The following is a 21877-nucleotide window of genomic DNA, read 5'->3' as shown; positions in this document are numbered from 1 at the left end:
TTGTGATTTTTTTTTGAAATATACTTGAATAAGATCATTAGTCCAATGATGCATACGTTGTGATCAATTATCAAAACCACCTTAGGGAGCAATTGTGTTTTCACTTACAAACTTCATGGTTCCACTCCACACGATTTGGAGACTCCTAAGAGACACCTAACCAATCTAGGAGATACCACTCTCCAAAAGGTAATGGTTGTTGTGTTGATGATGAACTCCTTGCTCTTGTGCTTCAAAAGATAGTCTCCTCAACACCCAATCACTCCCTCTTGGAATTTGGCTTGGTAGAGGAGAAGGATTGGGTGGAAAGAAACTTAAGGAGGCTAGAAATCAAGGATCATATGGTAGGAATGGAATCTCTTGATCTCAACACATGAGTAGGTGGTTCTCTCTCAGAAAATGAATTTCAAAGTGTAGTTTTGTTCTGATGGCTATCACTTAGAGTAGGATGTGGTTGAGGGGCATAAATAGCCTCCAGCAAAAATACAACCGTTACAACATTACTCCACAACTCGGGTACGCCGTAATAAAATCTCGATGGGACCGACTAGTGCAAAAGGTTCCAACCTTTAGCTTTTTGATGGGACCGAAAGGAACAAATCAGTGAGACCGATTCATTTTAACATAGGCAGTTCCACGACTCAAAGTTCTAATCATTTTTGTCTTTGAGGTTCCAAGATTACTTTAGTCAACACCAACAAGTTGGTTCTTGCTTTTCGGTCTTACCAAACGCAGTCTCGGTAGCACCGAGATGTTAGGGTTTGGATGTGCCTTTGTCTTGATGGAAACTTGGTGGAACTGGATATATGTGGATCGCTGGGACCAAGTTGGCATTTTGGGTTTCGGATAGATGGTTTTGAGAATGTGGTTGAGGGTATTTTGGTGGCAAATCTCTAAGCACTTTGAATAAGTGAGTCGTCATGAATACAATCACCCTCTTTTAATAATATTGGCTTTCCCTATTGACTCAATGTGATCAGAGATCACGTAACCAAAGATGTAGAGTCTTTGAAGCTTTTAGCCAACCCATGTCCTTAGCATTTTGAGGTGTCCGCAATCCCATGTCCTAGCCATGCCATGATTGAACTTTTTCCTGAAATGCACTTGAGAAAACTATTAGTCCAATAATGTTTATGTTGACATTAATCAAGGAAGCAAGTGTGCTTTCAGCAGGACGACCATGCCTACAACCTATGTCTCCTTGACAAGCACTAGTCGCGCTGACGATCTACTCAACGTCGGCATGGACATCACGCCAGGTGTGCATGTGTTCGATTCGGAGGCACTGCTCGAGTCCTATCGCTATGCCCATGACATTCGCCACGACCGCTAGCGGTACCGCCAACGTCACGCAAAGTTAGAAGTCATGCACAGGAAGTTCGACGAGACGAGGTCACTAACTCAGTCGCGCCCCGCTGCCACGACCACGAAGCCCACACGTTCGCGAGCATTGCGGGCAGCGAAGAAGTGTAGCGCATGGGACATCACCGGCGCTTGTATCCCATGAAAGCCACCGCTCCTCCCCTTCCGTTCAAGCCAAGATTGGTGGCCTCAATATCGTTGGCCGACTATCCACTTGGCGGTGGCATGAAGGCGGATAGTTTCAGTTCACGACGCTCGTGGTTGCACAGGAGGCAGAGCTTCATTTTTCGGGGCTCATGGCCGACGAGAGATGGGGAATAGGCGTCGGCGGTCATTTTACACTAGGTTAAGACTCCCGTCTAGTTGAAATATGTCTAAATGTAATGGATTTTCTTTGATTTAGATGACAAGCATCCGGGTTTCATGTAAAAGTTACCCAGGTATGAATGAATATTGTCCGGTTTGTTAAGTTTGCATCAAATTTTATCAATTTCATTGAATTTTGTTTGAAATGCAACCGGAAATATGAAGTTAGGTTTGGATGGAGCTCCCGCATCCATGTTCCGAGACAAATGTGGTGTCTAGTTTGGGGGTCGGCATTGGAGATGCCCTTACTATAACAATACTAACTTTTTACCAAATTATCAAAATGTGCCTTGGGGTCAAGCAAGTGGAATACTTGGTCATCTAATTTCCAGGTTTGGATCCTGAATATTAAAGCCATTATTGATTGGATAATTCCTTCAAGTGTTACTCACCTCAAGAGCTTTCCAAGATTAGTTGATATTACAAAAGATTCCTTGATTTTGAAAACCACTACATGCACTACTGAAAAGGGGGAATTTCCATTGGTCAACACCTCATGATAATGATTTTTCACACATTACAACAAACCTCATATCTGACCAGGTCCTTGCCCTACCAAATTTCTTTGAACCATTTGTGTTATAGACATATGCTTATGGAACGGGCATCGACGCAGTCATGCTTCAACAAGGATAATTGCTTATTACAGTTCAACATTGTGTCCTAGGAATGTTGCCCTCTCAACCTATGAAAAAGAAGCCCTAGCGATAATGCAAGCACTAAAGAGTTGGTGTCATAATTTACTAGGAAGGAAACTCATTATCAAAACAAATCATCACAGCCTTGGATTTATTTAGACCAGCGACTAACCATGGGATTCAACACAAGCTAATGATGAAGCTTCTGGAATTAAATTTAACAATACGGTACAAATGGGCATCACCAATAGGGTTGATGATGCTTTATCAAGATAATTTTGCTCATTGTTTTCTATTTCTCAAGTGCAACCTGTTTGAGTTCATCACATTCTGAATACGTACACGCAAGATGACACTTTAAAACTTCTACTAAAGAAACTACTAGTGAAACCCTCAGACCCAAATTCTCATTATACTCTGTCATCCAACTATATTAATCCCTCTATCACAGTTTACAAGGCATACATCCAAAATCGCTAGGACCAAGGTGATTTGTAATTTGCTCAGTTTTCTTTTGTTGATGACTAAGAACTAGCAATGTTTTAATACGAGGGCGCCTAATTAGCTGAGAATTTAATGCACAGTTAACCCCTTCACCAGTAAACAAGCCGCATGTCCTCATGCATGCAGTTGTGGAGACCGATTCACACTATGCATACACCTAGGAGTACTAGTACTAATTAGTAAATGCCACGTGCCTTAAATCGTGTCTATTACGGAAACACACGTAAATTTAACTGTGCCTTGCATTCCTCTCCCATTTGGAAGACCAAATTCTCATTATACTTTGTCATCCAACTTTATTAGACATAAAGGCAGACTTGTATTGGGCAACAGTAACGATCTAAAAACTATAATTAATGCCTTGCAGTCCTCTCCCATTTGGAGGACACTCTCGTGTGAGGGCAAAATATCAAAGAGTTCAAATTGTAGTGACTGTTTTTATTGACAACATAATCAAGCTATATGGTCCATCTTTGTTTATTATCTCATACATGGATCAAATTTTTACTATTAACTGGTGGAGATATATTTTTCAGGCTCTGAAAGTGGAATTGAGGGGCCTATCACCCCCAAACGGATGGGCGATCAGAGTGTATTAATAAACTTAACAACTTACCTCACGTGCATGGCCAACACTGAGCCTAAAAAGTGGGTGTTGTGGCTCCCATTAGCAAAACTATGATACATTTCCACTTACCATATACTCCCTCCGTTCAAAAATAAGTGTCTTGAGCTTAGTATCACTTTGTACTAGAGCTAATACAAAGTTAAGACACTTATTTTCGGATGGAGGGAGTATATCTCTAAAGCTCTGTCCCTTCCAAGCCCTTTGACCTTAAGAGAGTATACCAACAATTTACCGGGGCATGGATAGCATAGCCTAATAAGCATAGTCAAGAATGAAGAAATATGTTGACCTTAAGAGAGTATACCAACAATTTACCGTTGGAGATCTATTATACCATTTGGTTTTTGAGGTGCTTTGAAGCAACAACATAAATACTATGGTCCACTTCATATCATTCAGAAGGTAGGAACCTCACTTACAAACTGCAATTACCAAAGCACGTCATTCAACTTAAAAGGCATGTTGGCTCTCGGGTTATACCATCTCCCAAATATACCCCATGCTAACGAGGATGGTACTCTTAGGATGTGTTTGGCTCAGGTCATGGGCTGGAAAGTAATGGGTCCATTCCGTTTCTAGGACCGATACATGTCTTTGGTAGTAGGGAAGAATTGGAAGCCATCCATTCCCCCAAATGGAATATTCGCCTGAGATCCGGAATGTGCTGATACCGTCGATTTGGCGGAATCACGCGGAATGCCTCGCATCTCACTCCTCCCTCGCGACTCCCTCGATTCGTGCCCCATCTTCTCTCCCGCTGCCTCTCCAGCCCCTCTCTCTCTCCGGCAACGCTTCTCTCTCTCTCTTCGGGCTCCGACGATGCATCTCCGTCGCCTATAAGAGCTCTGCTCGTCCCTCCGGCCTCCTTGCCCATGCTCCTCGTCGTACCGTTGCGAACCTCCGCGACCTGAAGCTAGAACGCAACGTTCGGGTGCAACTCACAAGCCATGTCCCTCGGTGGTGTCCCTCGGTGGCGAATTCCTGGTGCTGGCGAGCGACTTCAAGTTCTGGCTACAGTGCACGTCCCTCTGTTAGGCCAACTCCACCGCGCGACCCCAAACGGACATCCGTTTTGCCAGGATTATGTCTATTTGGGTGGGGAGATGGGGTCGTGTTCGGCCATGTCCTGGGATGCGCTTGCCGCGCGCCCAGTGCGCGGCCGCATCCGTTTGCCCTATCTTGTCCGCCTCTAAAAGAACAACGCTTCAAATACCGGCGGCCTAGTTCACGCCGGCAACACAGCTAGCGGCCTACATGTCCTCGCCGGCAACAAAGCCAGCGGCCGCCAACACAGCCATCCTCCAAAATGAATAGTTTTGTTAGCTAACAACACAGCCAGCGGGCGGAAACACAGCTAGCCTCCAAAATGAATATGTTTCTCGCCGGCACACAGCCAACGGCCCAACGGGCGGTACCCATGCCAGCCTCCAAAAAAGAACGGACACGTCCGATCATACAACCTAGTTCAGGTCATCGGCATCGAACATCTCCTTCTGCCTGGCCTCGAACCAGATCCTCGTCTTCTCGCTCATCTTGGTCAAGTCCACGCTCATGATTGCAAGGGCCACCTCCTTCGCTTTGGTTGCGGCATTGGTGGCCTCTATGTCGAGCTGCCTCTTCCTGGCCTCGACATTGGCGGCCTCGATGTCGAGCTGCCTTTGCCGGGCCGCCTCCTCCAGGTCGATCTTCCTCTTCTTGGCCGCCTCCTCCATCTCTAGCTTCTTCCTTTGAAGCTCCAAGTATTGCTTCATTTGCTCGTCCTTGCTTTGCCACTTCTTCTCGTCCCTCATGTCCTTTTGAGACATCATGCCATGCAAAGTCTCATGCAAGGCCATGGATGCGGCATCACGTATGTCGTCCACCTTGGAGTTGGTCTTGCCCCTCGGCCTCTTCAACGCCTCGCCATCTCCACCTTCGGTGAACTTGGTCGTCTTCTTGCCTCTCTTCCTTTGAAGTTCACGATATTGATCCTTGAACTTAGGGAAATCGTTGATGATCGTTCAACAATGTGTAAGCGTGAATGGCTTGTCGTTGTGTCGGGCCTTGAATGCTTCCAAAGATTGAAATGCCTACACCACATGATCAACAAGATTTTGACATGCAAACATATACAAGGCCGAAGCAAGGAAAGGACTAGGATGAGGAGAGCATAACATGTCCCCAATGCCGAGACCACTCACGGGTCATGCTTCAATCCTATCCAATGCGGCGCAATACTTGTTGCACTCTTGTTGGATGAACAACCACCTCTTTTGAATCGAGGTGATGCCACGGTCGCTTCTGATTTGGTAGGGCTCAAACATCTTCCTTTCATGGAAAGTTTTGTGGGCTCTCGTCCAAAAAACTAGGCCCTTTTGTTACGCGCCCGTCCTCGGATCTTGGCTAATCTCCATCCAAGAGTTGCAAATCAGCTTGTCCTCATCTTGGCCATATGAACCCGTGCGAATGCTCTTCTTCTTCTTTTGTGCTTCCACTCTTTGGGTGAGCTCGTCGATGAACAATGGCTCACCACTAATATCAATGTCCTTGACTTCATCTTCATCGCCATCACCTTCGCAATAGATGTCGTCGTCTCCATGCCACGAGTCACCATGGTCGTAGTCAGCATGCTCGTCGGCCTCTTCATCGGCAACGAACTGGGCGCGGCCATCATGACTTTGGGTCTCGTCGGGATCGTAGGCAGGGACATGCCCACCTTTGTAGATCACATCCTCCATGAACTGGGCGCAGTAGGTGTCGTCGACCAGTGCCATTGGTGTTGCCATTTCGTCGAACAGGACTCGGGGGGGACGGCATGGTGCCCGCAAACGGCGGTCGTTCTTGCTTTCTTTGCATCTCGACGGTCGGCCGGCCGCCGCTGCTGGACCCAGGTGTGACGTTGAGGTCGAGGCCGAGGGGCGTGGGGTGGAAGGCGCGATCAGCTCACGTCCGGCGACCCCGAGAAACGGGTGTGGGCGTCGTGCCTTGGCGGGGGGAAGCAGGGCGACACAGCCGTGGTCCGCGACGTCGGCGACTGGCAGTGCGGAGACCGAGCGACCGACGAGCCTATGCTCACCGGGCCGACGACCGCTGCAGAGAAACCGGCCGGACGATAGATGCCAAGCATGAGGAGGCTTTGCTGACGATGGCCTCCCTCTCCTCGACCTCGGCCTTGCGCCGCGCGGCCTCCATCACATCGCGCTCGGCATCGAACTTGCGCGCGGCGGCGTTGTCCTTCACGACCGCCCTCCGGTTCCTCCTCTTCGCCGATTCCGCGTCCAACTTGGCGATCTCCTCCGGCGTGCACTCCGCCCGCGGCTTCCTTGGCGCATTGGCCTTCTTCTTCTTGGACATTCCGGGCCGCCGGAATTCCGGTGGGCGTCAGCTATGGACGGGGCAGAGAGAGGGAGACGGCGGGAAGTGGGAGGGTTTGGAGGGAAATGGCGCCAAAAGGAGGGGGTGGGTTTTACTTTGTGCCACCGACAGGCGGGCCAGGGGCGGACGAGCACGCGCGTCCCACCTGTCCGTGCGATGTCCGTTTCACCCCAAAATCGGCGCAAAGTTGGGCCGGGGATGGGTCGAAAACGGACACAAAACGGACAAACGTCTGTTTGCTCCCGTGCGCTGGGCCGTCTGTTTCGTTCGTTTTATCCCAAACGAACACGCGCGGATAAGATGGGGTCACGTGGTGGAGTTGGCCTTAGGTGCCACGGCTGGGCAAGCAGCGGCAAGTGGAGATGATAGCTAGCTTGATTTGGGAATCGTTTATGGGTGGATGCCTTGTATTTTTTCTAATCGCAGCATCTTGGTAGTTTTTCCTAATCACGCAACCTCAATGAGTAATAGACTTGTATTTTGACGCATCTTTTGACATGTAGATGAATGACTTGTATATTGACAATTTTTCTACATGTAAATGGATGACTTGTATTTTGACAATTTTTTTACATGTAAATACCTGTATTTTTATTATATGTTTCTTGTTTATATTTGATGTCGGTTAATATTTTTAAGTGGTGAAATGAACAAATTCCTTCCATTCCATCAGAAACCAAAGACCAAAATGTAATTATTCCATTCCTATGAATTGCTCATACCAAATACGTGGACGGAACCGACCCATTTCAGTTGACGGCCCCGGCTGCAGTATTGGAAGGCCATCAAATTGCTCGGCACAACCAAGAAGTAGTCCAATGGCCGATACAGTGGCAAAATTTGTCTTCCGAAGATGCTACATGGGAAGATGCCGATTTGTCACATTCCTTGCAATTTTCAGAACCGTCACCGAGCATGGCGCACCTCGACATGAAGCTCCTTGAGGATGTTCTAAAGGTGCAGTAAAGTTTGGTTATCGGACAGCCTATCTCGCTTAGCTCAACGGCTAGGATGGCTTCGGGCAAAGTCACTATTCTAGATTAACTACAGTTAATTTCACTTCGACGGTTGCTCTTGCACAAACGTATGCCTATAAAACGCGGGGTTGTGGTATCTTTTTTTATTATTCCTGTGTTATTCCTGCCTCAATGGCTAGAACCTGGTACACGAGTTATCGTATAGAATATGGCATCCTCAATTGCACTCAAACCCTAGTTCCGTTTCTTCAAATTACTCCTTAATTATTTGTCAACTTCGTTGGATCCCCACCGGTATGTGACACCAACATTTTTGAAGTAAGAGATTGTGGACAAAGGGGATCGGATGAAGGAGTAAGATTTATCAAATCTCTCCCATCCTCAAACCCCTCGGGGTTGAAAATGCACTCGTACCGAACAAGATCCAAGGATGTGTTTGATAGCCAGGGATCTCTTAAGGATCCCACCCCATTCCCTGAGTGAAAAGCCCACATGAAAAATCAGGCCTAGGCGGTTGCCACCTCCCTCCCGTGCCACACCGTGTTGTTTCAAGATTGTGTTGTGCCTCCTCTCCTCCTCGATCTCTGCTTGCGCCTCATACTCGTACATCCGCCTTCATCGTGCTCACCGGCAGCGGTAGCAGCCGCATTGTTAGATCTCCCGCGGTAAAGCTGGTTAGATAGGCGATCACAACTGGAGTTCTTCGTCCTACCTAATAGACTGTTGTTGATAGACGGTCATAATTAGTGTTCTTCGTCTTGTCCAATAGACTGCTATTATGGTCCTCGTGAAGACAACTGACAACATGTCCAAAGGACGCATACAGATAGCAAGATTCTTTCTATGTAGCTGTGGATTTGCCCCTTTGAGCCCAATGAGGCTACGTTTGGTAGATAGGGATTTGAGGGGCTTTGGGAGGGTATTCCCAGTTAGGCTTAAAAGCCCCAAAAACAAAAATCCCTATTGTGGCGTTTGGTGGAGAGGGCTTGAACGGGCCAGCCCCTTCAAACCCCTCGTTATTCCCTCGGTTCCACGGGGTTTTTGAGCATCGAGGTAGACCTCTTGGCTCGCATGCCCTGCAGTCGCAGGAGATTTGGAGTGGAAGAAAGAAGATAATCCCTTGTAATCCCAAATTATCTCCTACCAAACAAGGCCTAATGGTGCCAATTTTCCACGGGGCTTCTAGTTGCCAAAGAAATTTTCTACCCGGGCATCTATTCCATGGAGATATCTCTCCTAGCATCCAAAAAAGTATCCCCATAATAGGAGCAACTCGAACCTTTCCTCTCACTACCCGCAGCGCGAGCGCTGGGGACTCCGCCCGATCCAGATCGGGTCGAGGCGAGAGGCAGCGGCGCTAGCTCGGTCCGGCTGCGGTGCATCGGCCCAACCCCTTCGGCCTGCCTCGCCTCTCCTCCACATTCGGCCCAAGGCCACGGTGAGCTCCCCGCCTATCTTTCGCCCAAGGCATCATGTAGCTATGTATCGCGCAACGGGGCAGTTCAGTTTTGGCCCGTAGACCCTATTTTTTTGCGTAGCGAATTTTCTAATTTTTTAATACATTTTAATTTTTTTCAGAACACATGCATATTTTAAAACGTCTGTATCTTTTAAACCATGCGTCGGATCGAAATAAGTTAGATATATAAAACATGCAGAATTTCGTGTAGATTAATATTTCCAAACTCTCATGCATATTTAAAACTATTAACCTTGTTGTCATGCCAAGTCGGTTTAATTCGTAGCTAGTTAACTGTAGCCCCGTTGGAGATGAGCCATATATGTAAATGGACTAGAACGACGAGTAGAATCACGTAAACCACTTTGTTTTTCCGTTTAACAAACATAAAATGTGATTAGGACAAATCTGGACAGAGTTAGAATTTAACATGTGGGGTCAGTTCGGAGAAGCTATATGTCGTTTCCGGCCTCATTTAAAATGTCTAGATAGGTAGTTTAATTTATGCTTCACCGCTTGCCATGTTTAACAACATCTAATATTGTCATGGAAATAAACGGAAGTGAACTAAAAAATCAAATGTGGAATTCCGCAATATGCAACTTCACGTAATGTGTAGCGTTTGACTGTGTGAATTGTCATGTCTTGCATAATTTAAACTCTACACGCATCATATTAGGGTGTGCATCTTATCGTGCATGTGCCGTGGTGAATATCGTGTGTTGATGCTTGTTTTCGGTTTGCTTCGTCTCGATAGAGTTCCGCAAGCGTATCGGAATGAGAGGACCCGTTCGACTACGTCGGATCGTGTGCTTCACGGAGTCGTTCTTCTTCCAAACGGGATCTCAGGCAAGATGATCATTTTCCTAGATATCATTACTATCATTGACATGCTAGTTGTCTCATTTCTTTCGATATGTCTCGTTGCCTACCACTTAAATGTCAGCCTCTCAACATTGTCATGAAAACCTTCAACATGTTCACAACCTAGCAAACTGATTAGCTATGTAACCACTTGATTAACCATATGTTATCGTTGCTAGTTGCAGTTGCTTCTATGTGATAACATGGGTTCCTTGTTATATCACCATATTAATGCTATTTAATTTAATGCACCTATATACTCCCTCTGTCCCAAAATAAATGTCTCTAGCTCTAGTAAAAAGTTGTACTAAGCTTGAGGCACTTATTTTGGGACGGAGGGAGTACTTGATAAAAGGTGGAAGGCTTGGCCTTTCTAGCCTGGTGTTTTGTTCCACCTTTGTCGCCTTAGTTTCGGCTATCGGTGTTATATTCCATAATTGAGCACTCCTAACACGATCGGGGTTGTTATGGGGACCCCCTTGATAATTCGTCTTAGTTAAAGCTTGTCTGGCAAGGCCCAACTTTGGTACTATATTTGCCTAATAACTAAAAAATGCATATGGACCCGCCGGCACCTGCGGAGTAATTAATCAACGCCCGGGCCAGTGCTCCTCATGAGTGTTGGTCCAACCCAAAGCACTGTGCGGGGCCAACCCAGGGCAACTTGGGTGATTTCTGTCAGGCCACCGTACGCGTAGCTTATTCGTCGTGTCCTGAGAACGAGATACGCGGCTCCTATCGGGATCGTCGACACGTCGGACGGTCTTGCTAGATTAATTTTTATCTTTGACGGAATATCTTGTGCATCGGGATTCCGGTGATGCTTTGGGTCTTCCCAGAGTTGAGGCTTTCCACTAAGGAATTCAAGGAGATCACGAGTTTCATGATCGAGGTTTTCTATGCGGCTTGTGGTAATTTGTGATGGACGAGCTGGAGCACCCCTGCAGGGTTAAATATTTCAGAAAGTCGTGCCCGCAGTTATGTGACAACGTGGAAAATTTTGTTTAGCATCCGATTCTAGACGACCTGAAGTAAACTTAATTAAAACTAGTCAACTGAGTGCGTAACTGTGACTGTCTCTCTCGTGAGCCCCTTCTCCGATCGAGGACACGGCGAAGTTATCTCTAATGTAAGTAGGTGTTCAGGATCATTCTTTTGATCATCGGTAGTTCACGTCTGCTATGCGTAGATCATCCTCTCTTTTTCTGGTACTCGTAAGTTAGCCACCTCAATAAATGCTTAGTCGCTTGCTGCAGCCTCACCACTTACCCTTACCTCGCCCATTAAGCATTGTTAGTCTTGATACGTTTGAAAATGAGATTGCTGAGTCCCCTGTGGCTCACAGATTACTACAACACCAGTTGCAGGTACAAGTAAAGAGTTACTTTGGTGTGAGCGCGATGATTGTTTATTTGGAGTTTCTTCTTCTTCTTCTCCGATCTAGGATAGGTTCCAGACCGGCAGACTGGGATAGCAAGGATGGGCATCGTTATTTTATCATTTGTTTTCGTTCGTAGTCGGACTCTGCTCTTCTTCATGATGACTGATTATATGTTGTATTGATGTGACTCTGATGTAGCTTGTGACAAGTATAAGCCAATTCCATATATCCATCTATTATGTACATGTATTTGTAACGATATTCATTCTTGCGAAACGACGAGATGCGCTTCTATCCCTGTCGAGGCCGTCGCGCCAAAATAAGGATAGGACCGCATCTTGAATGTTACAAGAGAGAATAGACGACTCGTGCGACGACCTCGACGGCTGGTCTCCCGCCGTCGATCTCGTCTAGTCCCCTTGCTTCCGTCGTCCTTGCCGGCGTCGTGACGTGAGGGGCCAGATCCACGGGTGGACTGTGTATATACCGTAGTTTGGTGGCTTTGTAGCTAGACTTCTGCTGTCAGGGTGGGCTCCTTGGTGTCGTGCTTGGCTCCGGCCTTGCAACGAGGGTGGCGGAGACGCCTGCGACTTGGTGTGTTTCGGGTGTTGCGTCGTCTCGTCGGATTCGTCCATGGCCAGGCTTCAGGTCAGCTACTTGTGTGTGCTCCAAATCAGACTTGGTGTGTTTCGGGTGTTGCGTCGTCTCGTCGGATTCGTCCATGGCCAGGCTTCAGGTCAGCTACTTGTGTGTGCTCCAAATCAAGCGCTCAATCGGCTAGAGAGGCGATGGTGGAGCTGCACGCTAGTTCATCTTGTAGGACGAGATCGACAGGCCATCGACGTAGATTCCTGTCGCTCGTCTTGGGCGGTGAGGTTAGGTTTGGTCTGGCCGTTGTCGCTCGTCTTGGGCGGTGAGGTTAGGTTTGGTCTGGCCGTCGTGCGTGACGGGGAGCTTGGTGTGCTCGGGTTTTGGTCAAGGAGGCGTCGCCGTCGACCAAATCGGGAGTTTTGTTTCCTCGACTTTGTCTCTGCCACTCTGCCACAACAACACGTTCTCCGATGTCGATGGAAAGCTGGTAGAGTCCTATACAGGAATGCTCGGGCCGACGTTGGTCACCTATGTTGTGACCTCGGCGACTGGCGAGAGACTTGGTGGCTCAAAACTCAGGAGGCGGTTCAGGGCTTGGTGGTTTCCAATGCCTTCCTTTGATGTTTGTCTTGATGACGGCGACGGCGGTCGGCAGCTGGTGTTGGCCCTTCATGCGTTATAAGGCCCCGGAACCGGATTGTATCTTCTTTCTTTAGGGGTCTTTTTGCTATGTTTGCAACCTTTGATGGTTAACAAATATGCAGTTATCCTCAAAAAGAAAATCAAGACCAGACTGTTTATACCATACCTGATACATAGAAGTGCAAACTGAAACATGTTGAGCACTTGCGGGTAGCCGGGTATTTTCTCTGCCAGTGTTGCACCAACTAGCCTACCATCTGCTCACGTTCTTCACTATGTATAAGCTTCGAGTGCCAAGCAATGTCATAAGAGAAACACATTCCCTGTTTTGCTTGGGAGTCCCCGTAGAAAAACCAGGGGCAACACGAAGAATAAAGATGAATATGGTACTCCCTCTATCAGCTAATATAAGAGCATTTAGATCATCACTAAGTAGTGATCTAAACGCTCTTATATTACTGTAGTTGACAGAGGGAGTACATAACTGTTCTGGCGCACTATCTGGCACATAACCTGTTTCATCTCAGTATTTTCAATTACATAAATATACTGTACGACAACAAATATATAGGAAACAAGGGATACCGCGATATACTACCAACCATTGCTATCAAGGAGTGAAGCACTCTACATCAACGCATTAGGAGAAAGCTATACAGTAGTTTTGAGGACTAAAGGCTAAGAGGCATACAAAACTCACAAAGAACAGAAGCACTCCTTTCATGTTTGTCACAGACAGAAACTCACAAGGGCTAGCGAGCATTCAGCAACTCCCGGTAGATTAAATCGATGAACTCGTCACTCTGTTAGGCAATAGAAGAAGTGTTAAAAGCATATAAAAGCAGGGAGATCACACCTTGTTTTTCCTTTCAATGCAGAACATACCTGAACAAGTCTCTGGAGGGCATCCTTAACTTTATCCCTCGAAATAATAGGTCCAGGTCCATCATTGTGTGCAGGGGTAAGGGATGCAGGAGGAGTTGGTGGTGGAAATGGTTGAAGAAGTGGGGTACCATATGGTGGACGTTGGCTGGATGTGGAAGTTGGATGAAGAGGTGGCGCTGTGGGCATCAAGGATGAAGCCGGTTGCACCAAAGATGTGGAAGAGGATGATGGAGGCACAAAGAACGCCGGAGTTACAAGGTCTGTTGAGCGGCCAGCATGAACATTAGTGTGGAGGGGCAGTGGTGGGGCTGATGAAGCACTCATCTGATGTGTTGGAGCAGCAGATGACATGATCATTGGTATGTGGGAGGATGCAAAAGACTCAGCAGGTGGGTGAGCTCTTCCAGTCATTGGTGCCGTTGGTACATTCCCAGCGTTAGCAACACCCTGTAAGTTTTGTCCAGATAGAATTCAACGGGCGCATTTGACACTATGAATAACAGTACAGTGAAAGTACCATATTTAGATAGCACTGGTATACATTTATAACTCAAGAAACACAATGGACAATGAATTCATAAACCAGATAAATGAAGATACACTAATGAGCTTAAGCAAGGAAATTTAGGAGTTGTTTCCTTCCTCTCTTTACTAGCCTTTGCAGTGGTGATGAACCAACCTCGCATCATTTTCTCAAACAAAATAATAAATGAGGACTGAGTTGTGCTAGGACCGAGTTAACCCCCCAACCATGACCAAACTATTGCAAATATGTATCATCTCACGAACAAATTAGAATGAAACAATGATAAAGTTCAGAGAGAACTTACACTGAAATAACTGGCAAACGATTCATCAGGGGTATCAGAAACTACAGCTGTAGCTGATGGAGGAGGTTCAAGGGGACCATCTATGGCAGAGGATGTAAGAACAGCCTCTAATTCCTCAAACTCACTGTCACGCACCAAAATGATTCAGCAGAAGTACATTCAATACAGAACTCAAAACAAAGCTCCAATTACAATAAAATTGGACAAATGAACTCAAGAGATGAAACAAGTTTAACATTCACAAGTACAGAAGAGAACCTTTTTATAGATGACACTTTCGGCTTTGGGGGCACTTTGGCGTAAGCATTCAGTATCCTGCCCGAAAAGGATTGAAACAAAATTTCTTACTGCAAAATGAATAGCAGCAAACAACAGCTATATTGTGTACTAATTCCTGCCGATAGGATAGAATCATTTATTGCAGCTACTGATTTAGATATTGGTGAATGTGTACTTAAGACAACAAATAGTTCAAAGACCACATACTAAGGACTAATTAAGCAGTTCAATGCCTAAATGCAAATAGCATTGTTTATAAAGCATCCCGCTTCAGACGCTTATGCATCGCTTAAGCTTAAGCGACAAGGCGCCCTGGCAGCGCCTTAGATATTTGCCCGCTTTAGGCACTTAGGCGTCACTTAAGCATTAGAGCGGGTGGTGCTCGCTTTAGGTCGCTTTACCGCTTTATAAACAATGGCAAATAGAATATTCGACAGTTCTCAGTATTCGACAGTTCAACTAGAGTAAACAAAACTTCCAAAGTCAAATTCTTCCTCCAGTTTCCTAAAGATGTCATATTTTAATGTTTGCATGATCCTAAAAACTTAAACTTTCACCACTTGTTATTACAATATATATTTGGTGTTCGCCAAACTATATACATTGTGTGCGAGTACGTAAACTGAACAGCACTAAATACTAAATATTTTAGTACCGAAGATAACAAAAGTGGGGTGATTGGGTACACTGACTACACACTTGTAAAAAGAAAAATAAGGCACTGACCCAGGAGGGCGGGGGCGGGGGCGGGGGGGGGGGGGGTACACAAACTTTACCTTCCAAACAAACTAGCAACAGCTTCACACTCCTGTTGGTTATAAAACCAAATGCCATTTACTTCCTGTGTGGCATTCCGATACAACAAATATGGAGGCTGGAGTTCGTATTCAAAATCACTCAACAAATCCTCCACGAGATTATCTGTCAAATATAGAACGCGATATTTTCATGGGCCAATCACTTTACTTTATATACCATAGAAAAAATAGCATCTAGGCAAACTGAGGAGTTGTCAGTCTATGGCTACACTCTAAATACCTTGTAAAAATACAAATCACGAAAACACACCTATCTTACTACAGTGAGAAACAGAACGCCAAACCCCAAAAATTTTGTCTACTCAGACATGAATGACAAACCTTGTTCACAGTGTGTTCACATGGGCATCTGTTTTGTGTTTATGTGACAGTTCACATCTTTTCTCCACACTAAATCTATCTAAAACATAATAAGAATTTAGATCGATACTATCTTGATGTGTATCAGATTTCTCCAGTTGATCCATTGACCAAGAATTAGTGCTACAGGCCCCATCAGATTTGTATATGCAGCCATAGAGCTACTGCAAGATCCTAAACTTTCTAAGATCATCTCTTCTTTCTTTTTTAGCAAACTCTAAGATCATCTCTGATCCCTTGTAACAATATCACTGGAGAGTTAACTATCAGCCTGAATAAAAACAGCGTCATAAAAATCTAATTACTTGTTTTTTAATGTGGCTCAGCATCGCCGATAAATGCAATTTTTCAGTGCCGACCAAATCTGTTTGAATCAAGCAACATACTATAACCAATTCATTTTAATCTAACTAATGCACTACTTCATCAATAATGATCCAATCTACTTAACACAAGTCAATCTTAGGATTTAGGACGCACTGACACAAAAGAATGTTCCATCGTGATCTCTATCCTATTTGAAGGACCCAGCGTACTACAGATCCTTCTGCTCGTGCAATATATAAACTAGTACGTCGGTAATCAAATACAGTACGTACGAGAGACCAGCCAACCAACTTAGATCAAAGATGCACGTACCGGTATTGCGCCTGTTCATGACGATGAACTGGAACCTCGGCTGTGAGTTCCTACACGCAATCCAACGCAATCCTAATACAATTAGCTGCTGCACGCGCACAAAACCCACATATAAACCCTAAACACGTTTTCCCCAATCTGTCTCACCTCTTCACCACGAAGAGCGATCCCTCCACGTCCTTCCGGCTCTGCACGAAACAGAAATAAAATCAGATCGGAACGGATCGTGGTCGAGTGCAGCAAAGGCATCGGACGAGAGAGGAGCCCTCACCCACTGGTTGAGGTCGATGTTGAAGTCGTAGAGCGTGACGTGTGCGGCGGTGATGAGGATGTCTTCGACGGCGGGGTCAAGGCGCTGCAGGACGGTGAGGTTAAGCAGGCGCGTGCCCTCGGCGTCCATGGCCAGGTTCGGCGTTACTTTTCCCCCGTTCGGGTGCGGCTGCGGCGGCGGTGGCGGCGGCATCGCGAGGTCGCCTCCGGGTTGCTGGGGGTCGGGGTGGGGACGGGGGATCTGAGAGCTATCGAGTATCGAGTGGGATGTTTGCTGTTTGTGGAACCGTCACACCATAATAAGACGACGCGGATCGCCAAATCGCTCTCAAATATTATACGGTATCGCATAGTCCGGACCCTATTTGTTGTAAAAAAAAATAGTCCGGGCCTTTTTTGTTTTTTAAAGAATTTTGATTAACAAAAAAAATATATATCCATTTTATATCTACTATCAAAAGACTCGTGCGTTGCAACGGGTATATATAAAATAACCCAAATACTAAATAGTGTAGCTGTACTATTTTGTTGAAACGAGTGCACCTTCACGCGGAAGTGTGTAGCAAGTTATTCCACTTTATTCTGGTTTTTTTTCAAAATACTATAACTTTTGACCCAAGCTTTAAAACGATGATTCGTTTTCACGGTTGTGTTTCTTACGATGAACTCGTCAAAACTAGATCTCATATGAATAGGTTTCGACAAAAAAAATTGAACAACTGTGGAGTGATATTTAGGCAACTTTAGTGCTAAAGAAAAGTAACTTTTATTAGTGTGCGTAGTATGATTGCCTATCAACGAAAATTCCTTCGAAATTATCTATCATGACTATAAGGTTAAATAACTTCACCCTTTAGCCACCATATGGCAAATGTGGTCAGTTATTTCCAAACTTAAATGGTTAAATTATGTGTCGGATGTGCATGCTCAGCTCCACATGCGTTGGATATCCATTAGTTCATGTATGAAAAAATCTAAAAGGCTATAACTATCAAACCGTGTGTCGAAATTATGATATGTTTTCACCGTTGGGTTTCTCGTGACGAACTCTTCAAAACGAGATCCCATATGAATATGTTTTGAAGAATTTTTTTCAAAAACAACTCCAATGGTATATGAGTCAAATTAGTGCTAAACAGAAGCAACTTTGATGATAGATAAATTGCATCATGTGTGTACACATGGATTGCTTGTTGAATGCACTCGAGTTACACAAAAAACACTAAAAGTTGCTAACTTTTTGTGATACTCGAGTGCAATTATGGTAACTATTCACAAATAGCAGGCAACTGAGCATTAATGGCAGGCAACTAAACATCAAATGTAGGCAACTGACCATCAGTAATAGGCAACCGAGCATTAAAATTGAGCAATTTTATAGTATTTTATAGGCAACTGAGCATCAAAATTGAGCAATTTCATAATATTTGTAGGCAACTGAGCATCAATCATAGGCAAGTGATCATCATTATTTAATTATGTAAAGCTTTTAGAGGTGAATCTAGTCAACTGTTAGTCGTGGTAACCAACTTAGAAGAATTCTTCATTGATAGATAGCCATACTAAGGGGAAAGGAGTTGCTTGCCTATAGGACTAAAGTTGCCTCATCTAGCACATAAAGTTGCTAAAAAAAAGTTTGTCAAAACCTATCCATATGGGATCTAGTTTTGAAGAGCTCGTCGTAAGAAACACAGCCGTGAAAACGAATCGTCATTCTGACGCTTGGTTCAAAAGTTATGACTTTTTGAATTTTTTGAAACGCTAATAAATACACGTGGTTGGTTGTCCTTAGGTGCGTCCACTACCGCGAGCGGGCGCTCATGCACTCGATAACCACGTCCATCAAATAAATTTAAGATTTTTTGTGGTAACTAAGTTTAACGACCGGCAGAATCGAGTTATAGGTTCTAATCCATCTGTTTTTACACTACTTTGATCAATACAATGAAGTAGCGAGTAATTGCATGTGATATAAAAAAGTAGCCATTAATTGCATGTGACGGTAAGTTGTCATGGACTTTCTTTATTAAATTTTCATGATTCGTGTCAAATTCCTGAGCATGAGGCTTGTCTACTTGTACATAGTTGCAAAAAAGCTCGACGAAGCGGCAACATCCGTAAGTGAAAATTGAATTTTAGCAGTAATCTGGCTGCCATATTGTCTTTAGCCGGGAGATTATGGATATGTCATCTGACGTGCACTTGGCCCGGACGATTTCACCGGGTTGTTCTTCAAAATATGTTGGGTACACTGTTAAAGTTGACCTGCTTTGAGTGTTTCGGACACTGCATGCCGGGAGGTTTGGTTCCTTCGATTGCCTCAATTCGTCTCTGATCACTCTTCTCCCAAAGAAGGCGGATATCGTTGATTTGTCGGACTTCACAATGATTAATCTCATCCATTTGCTGCCAAGATCTTCGTCAAAATCCTCTCAGGCAGGCTGGCACCCCTTCTCCCATTCTGATCTCTAAGGCTGAGTGCGCTTTTGTGTGTGCTAGAAATATCCACGAGATTTTCAAGCTCGTGAAGAATACGGCGAAATTGTTGCATGGAAGGAAAACCTCCGCGGTCTTGATGAAAATTGATATTTCAAAAGCCTTCGACAACCCATCTTCGGAGTTTTTGCTTGAGGTTCTCATGAGAAGGGGCTTTGGACGTCGGTGGTGCTCGTGGATATGTGGGCTCCTGGCTTCGGCCTCCTTTAAGGCGATGATCAATGGTCAGCAGTCTAAGGCCTTCGCCCTCTATAACAGCCCGAGACCGACGCTCTAGAAGATTCCCCTTTTATTCCATTGTCACTTTGTTAATTATTTGTTTGTCGCATTCATCATCGCATCATGCGCATCATTCGCATTGCATCGACACTCTGTTGCCACCAGTTTTCAAAACTCGGTTCCGTTGTTAGTTGCTGGTTCTCTCCGTTTTCGTCGTTGTTCGTTTTCAGTCCAACCACACATGCACGCGCATGCGGCATCGTTAAAATATTGTTTTTAAAAGTGTATTTAAAATATTCTCACATTGAGTTAAAACTTGGCATGAGGTCTTATTTTAATGTAGGTAGACCACCTGCCAAATTTTGGCGTAATCGGAGTCCGTTTGATACCTGAACGGTCGAACGCAGCGGCACCGTCATCGGTTATAGTCGAACATTTTTTGGTGTTTAAAATCTTGTGTCAGGCCGCAAATTTCTCTCTCTTCTTAGCCCACAAACCCCTCTACACATCCACTAAGCCCTATATCCTAGCCCCTAGCCATCGCCGGAGTCGTTCGATCGCGATCCTGCGGTCCGAATTTGGACGAAATCTGTAAACCCTAGCTCGTTTCTATATATAGACAACAACCAGCCCTGCCTCAGGGTCCGTGCCCCCCCCCCTCAAACCCTAATCGCGTAGCCTCTCCTCCCACCTCAGTCATCGGGCCCGTGAAACCCATCTCAGGCCCGCCGCGGGCCCGGATCTGTCGCTGCTCCCCGCAGCCAGGAGGAGAGCTCCTCATCGATATGGATCGGGAGGGTGCCTCGTATCCCGTGCCTCCCGCTCAACCCCGCCGTCCCTTCTCGTTGCCGGCGACTGCTGGAGGACCACTAGCCTCGTTGGGCCTAGGCACAACCCTCCTTCCTCCCTCTCCCTTCTTCTTCCTTCCTTCGTGCCCCCCTCACAGGATTTCTCCCTTTGCGCCCGTAGGTGCTCTGCCATGGATGCCCGCCGAGGTCGTCTCGCGTCTCGCCGCCGGAGTCCGCCGGGAACGGGCGGATCTGGGCAGCCCCGCCTTGTTGGAAATATGCCCTAGAGGAATAATAAATTAGTTATTATTATATTTCTTTGTTCGTGATAATCGTTTATTATCCATGTTATAATTGTATTGAATGAAAACATAGATACACGGATACATAGACAAAACAATGTCCCTAGCAAGCCTCTAGTTGGCTAGCCAGTTGATCAAGGACAGTCAAGGTTTTCTGACTATGTGCAAGTGTTGTCGCTTGATAACTGGATCACATCATTAGGAGAATCATGTGATGGACTAGACCCAAACTATAAACGTAGCATATTGACCGTGTCATTTTATTGATATTGTTTTCTGCGTGTCAAGTATTTATTCCTATGACCATGAGATCATATAACTCACTGGCACCGGAGGAATACCTTGTGTGTATCAAACGTCACAACGTAACTGGGTGACTATAAAGGTACTCTACAGGTATCTCCGAAGGTGTCCGTTGAGTTAGTATGGATCAAGACTGGGATTTGTCACTCCGTGTGACGGAGAGGTATCTCGGGGCCCACTCGGTAATACAACATCACACACAAGCCTTGCAAGCAATGTGACTAAGTGTAAGTCATGGGATCTTGTATTACGAAACGAGTAAAGAGACTTGCAGGTAACGATATTGAAATAGGTATGCAGATATCGACGACCAAATCTCGGGCAAGTAACATACCGAAGGACAAAGGGAATGACATACGGGATTATATGAATCCTTGACGCTGAGGTTCAACCGATAAGATATTTGGAGAATATATAGGATCCAGTATGGGCATCCAGGTCCCGCTATTGGATATTGACCGAGGAGTGCCTCGGGTCATGTCTACATAGTTCTCGAACTCGCAGGGTGTGCACACTTAAGGTTCGATGAGGTTTTAGTATAGTTGAGTTATATGTGTGGTTGCCGAATGTTGTTCAGAGTCTCGTATGAGATCACAGACGTCATGAGGGTTTCCGGAATGGTCCGGAAATGAAGATTGATATATAGGATGGTTTCATTTGGTCACCGGAAAGTTTCGGGCAATTCCGGTAGTGTACCGGGAGTGACGAATGGGTTCCGGGAGTTCAGCGGGAGGGGCCCACCGACCCGGGAGTGAGCCGAAGGCCCTAGGGTGGCACCACAAGTCCTTAGTGGGCTGGTGGAGTCAGCTCAAGGAGCCCATGGCGCCACATAAGAAAATACCAAAAATAAAAGAAAAAGAAAAAGGAAAGAGGGAGGTGGGAAGGAAGGAGTGGACTCCTTCCCCACCAAACCGAATTGGGG

At 45.6% G+C, this 21877-nt stretch overlaps 1 protein-coding gene across 1 annotated transcript; it reads right to left on the bottom strand.

Moving 5' to 3' along the window:
• Window positions 1-13268: 13268 nt before the first annotated feature.
• On the bottom strand, window positions 13269-17105 carry LOC123395679 (mRNA-decapping enzyme-like protein). Its single transcript, XM_045090710.1, has 8 exons — window positions 16849-17105; window positions 16725-16765; window positions 16578-16627; window positions 15537-15681; window positions 14740-14796; window positions 14482-14605; window positions 13652-14098; window positions 13269-13569 (listed from the first exon to the last, which is right to left on the bottom strand). Exons 1-8 carry the CDS (start codon window positions 17038-17040, stop codon window positions 13519-13521), a joined length of 1107 nt encoding a protein of 368 aa, XP_044946645.1. The 5' UTR covers window positions 17041-17105; the 3' UTR covers window positions 13269-13518.
• Window positions 17106-21877: the final 4772 nt, after the last annotated feature.

Source organism: Hordeum vulgare, chromosome 5H, assembly GCF_904849725.1.
Source record: "Hordeum vulgare subsp. vulgare chromosome 5H, MorexV3_pseudomolecules_assembly, whole genome shotgun sequence".
NCBI classification, from domain to species: Eukaryota; Viridiplantae; Streptophyta; class Magnoliopsida; order Poales; family Poaceae; genus Hordeum; species Hordeum vulgare.
The sequence above is the reverse complement of the archived record's forward strand: the minus strand, read 5'-3'. Positions and strand labels throughout refer to the sequence as shown.